We start from the raw sequence: 10,000 nt of genomic DNA, 5'->3' as shown, positions 1-10,000 counted from the left end.
TTCACCCCTGACCTCTCTAGATGGATGGTAGCCGTAGCAACAAGCGTAGCCACGGCGACCGCATCAAGTACAAGCTGGTGGCTGTGCCTCACGGGAACGACATCGCCTCGCTGTTCGAGCTCGACCCCACCACACTGCAGAAGACCGACTCCTTCGTACCGCGGTGACAAGACTACGCATATTACACTGCAGTACTACTGTCATACTATTCATGGGTCATACTGTACTACTCAGCACAAAGTACCACACAGAGTCACAAAGTACCACAATGTACCAGAAAGAATCACATAGACCGCCTTTACACCTGTGTTTTGGGTGATCAGATTGCAATGGGATAGTGCTTGACCACATGAAAGTACAGGTGTAAAATGCACCCAAGAAGCACTGAGAATGCTGAACTGGATTGCGATCTGATCGGCCAAACCAGCTCCGGAGGTGGTCAGGGACGCATTGTGACCACATTGAACACAAGTGTAAAGGCAATGCATTGTGAATCCACATACAACTATGTGGGCGGAAATACGCAATCGCGCACGATTGTTCGCGTGCCTGTTCCAAACCAGACGGCTTCTTCCTCCGCTTAAAAAACCACAACAAGCTAAAGTCCATACTGAACAATATACTGAACAATAGTGCAGCGTCAAAGGATGGCTACCATCTTTTTATTGTTGTTGTTTTTTGGACCCATGCAGACAAGAGGAGGATGGGACGTTCGGTTCTTTGAGCTGGACAGAGCGTTCGGATCTCAATCAGATCTCAATGTGGACATTGGAGACAGAATAATACCAGGTTTACATGTAATCAGATCTAAATCATCTCGAGATACAATCTGGATGTGAGACATATTTTAATGCAAGGTGTAAAGGGAGTCAAAGTGCACCACAAAGTACCACAGTAGAGTACAAAGAGCTGCAAAGTACCACTAACTGTGTTCATACCGGTGTAATTTTCACAAATTTGTGTGACAAGATTACATAAGAAGTTAATGCAAATGTGCGAGTAGATGTGATTTTGCCCCATTGGAGCGAATAGGTGAGTTACCCGAATTTTCGCGGTACGAATGAGTTTCACCTCATCGCCCATTCGAATAAATTGCGAGTGACTCTTGGTGTGAACAGAAGATCCTACTGAACAAAGATCTCCTGAACAAAGATCTCCTGAACAAAGATCTCCTGAACAAAGATCATAATGAACAAAGATCTCCTGAACAAAGATCATAATGAACAAAGATCTCCTGAACAAAGATCATACTGAACAAAGATCTCCTGAACATAGCACAAAGTAGCAGGAAGCGGAGCACAGACTCAGGGTGGTGAAGTGAAGTGGAGCTGACAGGTCTCTGCTCTCTCTGCAGGAACTCGTACGTGCGTCTGAGGCACCTGTGCACCAACACCTGGATCCAGAGCACCAACGTCCCCATCGACATCGAGGAGGAGAGACCCATCCGCCTAATGGTGTGTGTGTGTGTGTGTGTGTGTGTGTGTGTGTGTCTATACGGCATACTGTAGTGCTATTTATGCATCTAGATAGTTTTGGTGAGTTGCTGAGTTTTGGAGATATCAGCAGCAGAGATGTCTGCCTTTTCTCCAATACAATGGAACTGGATGGCACTGACTTTTGGAACGTAACATTTTAACGCGATTTTTAGAAAACGCTTCAAAAGGCATAAAAGTTATTCACGTTTGTGAAGAGTATCATGCTGAACCCAAATTTGTGTTCCCATCAACTTTTGTTAACCACAGACCTTATTTTATGCATTTAAGTGAAATTCCCCATGTTCCCCATGTTTGGTGAAGCCTGTTTGGTGAAAAATAGGGTACTGAACTGGCCTTCCCTTATTGGCTGGTCTCTTTCCCCTGTGATGTCACCACCTCTTGTACTCTATGTAAGGTGACATCACAGGCGAAAGAGACCAGCCAATAAGAGGAGACCAGTTGAGTTGGTGAACATTTTGGGTTTTTGTGTAGTTACACTTTAATATGTCATGTTTAATATTGATATGTACTCTGTATATTAATATGTGTGTCTCATCAGTTAGGGACCTGTCCCACTAAAGAGGACAAGGAGGCGTTTGCCATCGTCTCTGTTCCTGTCATGGAGATCAGAGATCTGGACTTCGCTAATGACGCCAGTGCAATGTTGAGCACTGTGGTGGAGCAGTTCAACCACGGCTTCATCAGCCAGAACGACCGCCGGTACGTACGCGTGTGTGTGTCTGTGTGTGTGTGTGTGTGTGTGTGCGTGTGTGTGTGCGTGTGTGTGTGTATATATATATGCAATAATAATAAGTGTATGGAAGGGCGTCTATTTTGAATATATATATATATATATATACAGTATATATATATATATATATATATATATATATATATATATATATATATATATATAAAGAGTTCATTTGCAAAAACAGGTAAACATTCTTAAAATTAACAAACAACATATGTTTGATACTCCCTGGATTGCACATAGAAAACATTATTGAGGTGATTTATGTGAAAATTATCAGATTAATATGTTTTAGTTATAATAAAAATGTCCCAAAAATAAATGAATTACAGTATAAATACATCAATATACTGTATAAAATAAAATGATAACAAATCCAAACGGAGATACCTGTTTTTGCAAATGAACTCTTCATATGTATTACATTACATTTCTTCCGTGCTTGGAAACGGTGCACTTGCATCATCAACTATGCCTGGAGTTTATCCTCGCCCGTGTGTTGTCTATGTGGTTCAGAACGGTTGACTTTCACACTTGCAAGTGTTCCGTGCCCGGGCAGCACGCCAAAGCGCTCCCCAGACCACCTTTTCAACTGGATCCTGTCACGGTTCCCTGTTGGACGCTCGGGCGCAGAACGGAACAGAACAGAACGCAACGTTCACACTCATCAAACGTTCTGAAACTGGGGTCAATTTGGGGACAAGTGTGCCAGTGAGAAAGCACCCTAAAACAATGTCTCTTATGGTGAAACAAAGCAGCAGTTCAAGGTAGCTGCCACTGTATGTTCCTCTAAATATATTATTCCCTCCGGTCATTTAACTGCCATTTCAGTTGTATCTTTCTCAGCTTTGTTACTAAACTGTTAAACATATTATGTGTTGTATGTAATGTGCTCAGACCACAGCATGTTTTATAGATAACAAACACTCATGTTTGTGTTGGCCAGGTATGCCGTCAAGCTGCTGGAGGATGTAGTTTTCTTCGTGGCTGATGTTACCAACAGTGGGCAGCCAGTCCTGGACGTGGTCATGACCAAGGCCAACAGAGAGAGGCAGAAACTCATGAGGGAACAGAACATCCTCAAACAGGTAGCATCCAGAAGATAGACTGAGCCCTAAACTCTAACTCAGACCCTATCCATTAGGGCTGTGAATCTTCACTGGCCTCACGATTCGATTCGATTACGATTCAGAGGGCTACGATTCGATTCGATTACGATTATCGATGCATCTCCATGCATCTCGATGCATCTTAAATCGATGCATCAATTTTTTCCGCAATACATGATTTATTTTTTCTCACTTTCTTTTTTCTCACTGTGTGGCTACTTTTAAAATAAAAGTGCATTTGGAATTGCATTGTATTATGATCCATAATTGAAATAAACAACTGCATGTACTTCCATTATATTTTATTTGATTATAATTTTTTTTTTTTTTTTTTTTTAAATAATCGATTTTTGACATTTGTGAATCAATGCAGAATCGTGCACGTCCGCATCGCGATGCATCTTATAATCGATTATTTTTGACACCCCTACTATCCATAGCCCTAGACCGGCCGGTGGTTCTTAACATGGGGGTTGGGATCCCCCAGGGTTACTTTAAGGGGTGTGCATAAGACTGACATGACACTGTCATGAACATGAAGGAGGCTTTATGAATGTTTGAACACAGCTTTGTATCACTACATATCAGTAGTATATCAGAAAACTGTCAACAGTTTTGCAGTCATTCATTTAGTTTGACAGTTATTGAGAGTTAAATTAAGTTGTGGACCAGTGATGTCATTTGGGCATGAATGACATCACTGGTCCACACCTTAACTCAAATCTAAACTGGGAACCTCCAGTAAATACCATGAGCCCTAACTCTAATCAACCAACCTATAAAGGTCTGTACTTTCACTCTAAACTGTTATCTGTGTGTGTGTGTATGTGTGTGTGCGTGTGCGTGTGCGCGTGTGCATGTGCGTGTGTGTGTGTGTGTGTCAGATTTTTGGCATCCTGAAGGCTCCTTTTAAGGACAAAGGGGGGGAGGGGCCTCTGCTGCGCCTGGAGGAGCTGGCCGACCAGAAGAACGCTCCATACCAGTACATGCTCCGCCTCTGCTACAGGGTGCTCAGACACTCGCAGGAGGACTACCGCAAGAACCAGGTGAGGAGGGGCTAAAGAACCAGGTGTGTGTGTGTGTGTGGGGGGGGGGGGTTCAGGTTAGGGCACAATATAAATGCACCGCACGCGCAGACTGGCGGACTTTCCCGGGTGTGTTCCCAGGAAGTGCCAGTGCTGAGGACTCCAAATCCACAGACCATCTAGTCCACCATTGGCCTCAAGCAGACTTCCTGCAGACTTCAAGAGAGGCTTGGGCTTGGCTTCACTGATTTAATTATCAACAATTTGTTGCAACACAGACGTGACGTAGTTTTTCCCACTGGCAAAATAAATAAATAAATAATAATAATAATAACGTGTTATGAATGTGTAAAACAGGGGTGTCCAAACTTTTTTGAATGGGGGCCAGATTAGATCATGTGAAAATATCGGGGGGCCAGCTGCTTCTCGCATCATATGGGTTATAAAAAATAACAAATAAAACTCACATATAATACAATTGTACTCTAAGGATTTTGTTTACCATCTGAAAACATTAGTTCTGCCTGTGTTGTTCCTACTTGGTGCTTGTCTACAAACTGTATGATAGTGCTGTCATCGTTAGGTGAATGCTGAAAAAATGCTAAATGAACTTGCTTGATGAACCAATACTGTGTGGAGGGTAGTGCTGCATGATTAATCGAATCGCAATCGCAATCGCGATGTCAGCACGTGCGATTGCATAACCGCAAAAGTGTGCGATTATTTTATTTTTTTCACGTCTTTTTGAGTGTGTGTGTGTGTGTGTGTGAGAGCCTCCTTTAAACTAACGTTACACGCGACGCAGCAAACACACGTTTCTCAGCCATCACACTGGGCATCAATACTAGCGGGAGACTTCTCCCATGCACTCCCGCAAATAAGTAATGTTATGTGCAGCAAGGTACATATTATCTACAGAGAGGGCGAGAGAGAACATCCATGATCGCTAACAGCAAGCTATGCTAATAACTAGCTAGCCGTTCGTTCAGAAACGCATGTAAACAGCCGTGTGATCAGTGAGAACGTCAGTAAAATAAGGAGAGAGCTGCAGGTGCTTATGCAGAACTAGTGCGCGATTAAGTACACAGTGGGGATGACCCGCTGTGATGAAGAATATAACGAGATTAACAAGGTTGATAGCAAAACACTGTCGCAGCTGCCAGCACTGGCAGCATCACCTCCAGGCTAGCTAACTAGCCTGTCACATGACGCCTTCATGGTCCCCTCGTTAAAAGTCTGCAGATGCACGTTCTCACCTCTCTCTCTCAAGAAGCGTCATGTGAGTGTGGCGTTTAAGGCCATCTGTCGCTACAAAATAAATAAACGGGGTGTATCATTCATTAGTATTGCTGGACAGACATGTAACTAACTTTGCAACTTTGCTGAGCCATCTTCTATGTGCTGTAACACAGTGCAGTTTCTATTTGACTGGTGTTTCTTTTTTACATGTTTGGGACAGGCAAATGTCTCAAAATGTTTTATTTTTTTGTAAAGATAATTTAATTTCAAATTGTTTTATTTTTTTAGTTTTAATATATTTTAAATTGTAACATATTTCATGTATTTTAGTCTGTGATATGTGAAACCGTGGTATTTTTGTCCAAGGTTATCATACCGTCAAAAACTCATGCCGGCACATCCCTAGATACCTAGTGGCAGTGGTGGCCCAACGGTTAGAGAAGCAAGCTTCAATCCCCGGGACCGGCAGGATAAATCTGGGTGGGGAAAGTGAAAAGGCAGCGCTTGCCTCTCCCTCATTACCACCACTGAGGTGCCCTTGAGCAAGGCCCTTAACCCCAACTGCTCCAGTGGAGCTGATCAGTGGCCAGCAGATCAGACTGTGGTTGTACTGGTCAGCTTCCAGGTATGAATGTGTGTGTGAATGTGAACAGGGCACTCCTGAAAAATAGAGCATTGCTCTCAGTGAGATTCCCCCTGTATAAATAAAGGTAAAAAAAAAAAAAAAAACTCTTGTTTATTATATCGCAATCACAATCGCAATCGCAATATTGTCCACCCTAATCGCTAATCGCACCTTTTCCCCAAATCGTGCAGCACTAGTGGAGGGCCACATATAGTCTATTTTGAGAGACAAGCCAAGGGCTACTTAAGATCGGTCAAAGGGCCGCATCTGGCCCCCGGGCCGGACTTTGGACTGCCTGGTGTAAAAAAATGGTAAATGGTCTGCATTTACAGTATATAGTGCTTTTCTCGTCTACCGACCACTCAAAGTGGGGATCGAACTACCGACCTTCTGATTAGTGGACGAAAACATGACTTGAATCTTGTAGGCCATAAATAATATTCAACCACGATGTGAGTCATGTGACTGAGGGGAAGGGTTTTTTAAGATGGCGTCTGTCTATGTTTTATGTCTGAAGAAGAGCGTGAGCTAGAAGAGCGTGAGCCACGGGTTGAATAAATCAAGCAAATGGGAGCTACAGTGTGCGGACTCTACTTTTTCATGTACTGACATTTGGATTGGGCCTTTCTTTCTTTCTTTCTTTCTTTCTTTCTTTCTTTCTTTCTTTCTTTCTTTCTTTCTTTCTTGAGTTTTGTTTGTTTGTTTGTTCCTCTCTCTCTCTCCCCTCCATGTCTCTCTCATTTGACTTCAGCGGTTGATAGGACCAATATAAAGGAAAGTGGTGACACAGTGAGTGTCTCCCTCTCTCTCAGGAGCACATAGTGGTGACACAGTGAGTGTCTCCCTCTCTCTCAGGAGCACATAGCGAAGCAGTTTGGTGTGATGCAGAGTCAGATCGGATACGACATCCTGGCTGAAGACACCATCACCGCTCTGCTGCACAACAACCGCAAGTTGCTGGAGAAACACATCACCAAGACCGAGGTGGAGACCTTCGTCAGCCTGGTGCGCCGCAACCGAGAGCCCAGGTACACTAACTCAACCGAGAGCCCAGGTAGGCTAGCTCAACAGAGAGCCCAGGTAGGCTAGCTCAACCGAGAGCCCAGGTAGGTTAACTCAACCGAGAGCCCAGGTAGGCTAACTCAACAGAGAGCCCAGGTAGGCTAGCTCAACCGAGAGCCCAGGTAGGTTAACTCAACCGAGAGCCCAGGTAGGCTAACTCAACAGAGAGCCCAGGTAGGCTAGCTCAACAGAGAGCCCAGGTAGGCTAGCTCAACCGAGAGCCCAGGTAGGTTAACTCAACCGAGAGCCCAGGTAGGCTAACTCAACAGAGAGCCCAGGTAGGCTAGCTCAACCGAGAGCCCAGGTAGGCTAACTCAACAGAGAGCCCAGGTAGGCTAACTCAACAGAGAGCCCAGGTACACTAACTCAACAGAGAGCCCAGGTAGGCTAACTCAACAGAGAGCCCAGGTACACTAACTCAACAGAGAGCCCAGGTACACTAACTCAACAGAGAGCCCAGGTAGGTTAACTCAACCGAGAGCCCAGGTAGGCTAACTCAACCGAGAGCCCAGGTAGGCTAGCTCAACAGAGAGCCCAGGTAGGCTAACTCAACAGAGAGCCCAGGTAGGCTAACTCAACAGAGAGCCCAGGTAGGCTAGCTCAACAGAGAGCCCAGGTAGGCTAACTCAACAGAGAGCCCAGGTAGGCTAACTCAACAGAGAGCCCAGGTAGGCTAACTTAACCCGAGAGCCCAGGTAGGCTAACTCAACAGAGAGCCCAGGTAGGCTAGCTCAACCGAGAGCCCAGGTAGACTAACTTAACCCGAGAGCCCAGGTAGGCTAGCTCAACCGAGAGCCCAGGTAGGCTAACTTAACCCGAGAGCCCAGGTAGGCTAACTCAACCGAGAGCCCAGGTAGGCTAACTCAACCTAGAGCCCAGGTAGGCTAGCTCAACCTAGAGCCCAGGTAGGCTAACTCAACCTAGAGCCCCAGGTAGGCTAACTCAACCTAGAGCCCAGGTAGGCTAACTCAACCCAGAGCCCAGGTAGGCTAACTCAACCTAGAGCCCAGGTAGGCTAACTCAACCCAGAGCCCAGGTAGGCTAGCTCAACCCAGAGCCCAGGTAGGCTAACTCAACCTAGAGCCCAGGTAGGCTAACTCAACCTAGAGCCCAGGTAGGCTAACTCAACCTAGAGCCCAGGTAGGCTAACTCAACAGAGAGCCCACGTAGGCTAGCTCAACCTAGAGCCCAGGTAGGCTAACTCAACCTAGAGCCCAGGTAGACCAAATCAACCGAAAGCCCAGGTGAGGAGGGAGGAGGGAGGGAGGGACTTTTCTGCACCTTCTGGAGTGCTGCATCCACGTGCTGTTCGGATGGTCCTATTTCCTGAGTTGGGAAATGGGTTTTCCTCAGTGTGTTCATGAGCTTTTAAGTGGTAATGTGGAAAGCACATGGCCGCTACAAGGATGAGTTGTATTTTATCGCTCAGAGCATTTAAACAACACGTTGAAGCTGTTTCCACCATCTTTTTTTATGCTGAAACAGTATGAAGCTTTATATTAGTGATTTTGTCCCAGACTTGTTGCTGCACCAGTACTGAACATTCCATAAAACCACTAAAATATTGCTTTACCTGACTTATGTGTTACTATTAATGCTAATATACATTAGCTAATAAACAAATGCTAATAAACATTTTCTAACTCATCTAGGTCATTCTACGTGGACAGCAACTAACAGTGATACCATATTACAAATTACATGTGATAAAAAGTTGATAGGCAATAAAACGTTTCTTAACATCAGCAAAACAGCATCATCGTCCGCCATGTTTCTGCGAAAGTCACGTACCAGAATTTTCAACGACTTTCCGAGTTGTTGTTCCGACTTGAGGGGGCGTTCACATGAGTTTTCCCAATCGGGACCTATTTTTCAGTCCTTTTTTGCATCAGTGGGCTTCTTTTAGATTTCTTCCTTACTTAATCAGTGTGTGAGTTCTTGGTTTCTTATATATTTTGTGTGTGTGTGTGTGTGTGTGTGTGTGTGTGTGTGTGTGTGTGTGTGTTGTGTGTGTGTGTGTGTGTGTGTGTGTGTGCGCGTGCGTGCGTGCGTGCGTGAATGCGTGTGCATGTGGGTGCGTGCATGCGTGTGTGTGTCCAGGTTTCTGGACTACCTGTCAGATCTGTGTGTGTCGAACAATGTGGCGATCCCTGTCACACAGGAGCTCATCTGCAAGTGTGTCCTGGACCCCAAGAACCAGGACATCCTCATCAAGACAGAGTGAGCAGGGCCCAGGGAGGGAAGGAGAGATGGATTATATAGATGCTTATAATTTGATTGGATTAAATGTTTGTCTCCGCCCCCTAGTACAGGGTGAATCAGAAACAGAAATGTTCTGTTTAGCAGAGAGAGAGACGCTGATGTTGATTTTGATGTTAAATTTCTCAAAATAAACATTTTGTCATTTTGGGCTATACAGGTGAACACCAGAGCTATTGAAGAGAGAGTGGCGCCAACAGAAGTCCAAAATGTTTGATCGTCATGTGACTCAAGTAGTAGGCTCCATAGGCTCCATTCTAGCATCAATTTATAGTGGACCTTCAAGGATAGTTCCAGGAAGTACATGCACGTGGCAGGCCATTTGAATGCATACAATAATGCTATAATAAAGCTGATCATATACTGTACAATTTGATTCTCTATACTGTACATCTTTCGCTTTGAAAGTACATCACAAACGGTCCAATCTGCTGCAACTATACAGCGCTGCT

The 10,000-nt window shown here is 44.7% G+C and overlaps 1 protein-coding gene across 1 annotated transcript in view; it reads left to right on the top strand.

Annotated features, from left to right (window-relative positions):
- The window catches only part of itpr3 (inositol 1,4,5-trisphosphate receptor, type 3), a gene marked incomplete at its 5' end in the record, with an annotated part of 192,045 nt that overhangs the window by 73,902 nt on the left and 108,143 nt on the right, over positions 1-10,000 (top strand). The window contains 7 exons of the mRNA XM_083657123.1: positions 21-163; positions 1,355-1,454; positions 2,035-2,195; positions 3,176-3,317; positions 4,223-4,384; positions 7,083-7,255; positions 9,390-9,509. Of these exons, the coding sequence (XP_083513249.1) occupies positions 21-163; positions 1,355-1,454; positions 2,035-2,195; positions 3,176-3,317; positions 4,223-4,384; positions 7,083-7,255; positions 9,390-9,509 (1,001 nt within the window). The remainder of the gene's footprint in view (positions 1-20; positions 164-1,354; positions 1,455-2,034; positions 2,196-3,175; positions 3,318-4,222; positions 4,385-7,082; positions 7,256-9,389; positions 9,510-10,000) is intronic.

Source organism: Poromitra crassiceps (genome assembly GCF_964638095.1).
Source record: "Poromitra crassiceps genome assembly, chromosome: 20".
NCBI classification, from domain to species: domain Eukaryota; kingdom Metazoa; phylum Chordata; class Actinopteri; order Beryciformes; family Melamphaidae; genus Poromitra; species Poromitra crassiceps.
Note: the sequence above shows the minus strand (reverse complement) of the source record. Positions and strands in the feature narration are given on the sequence as shown.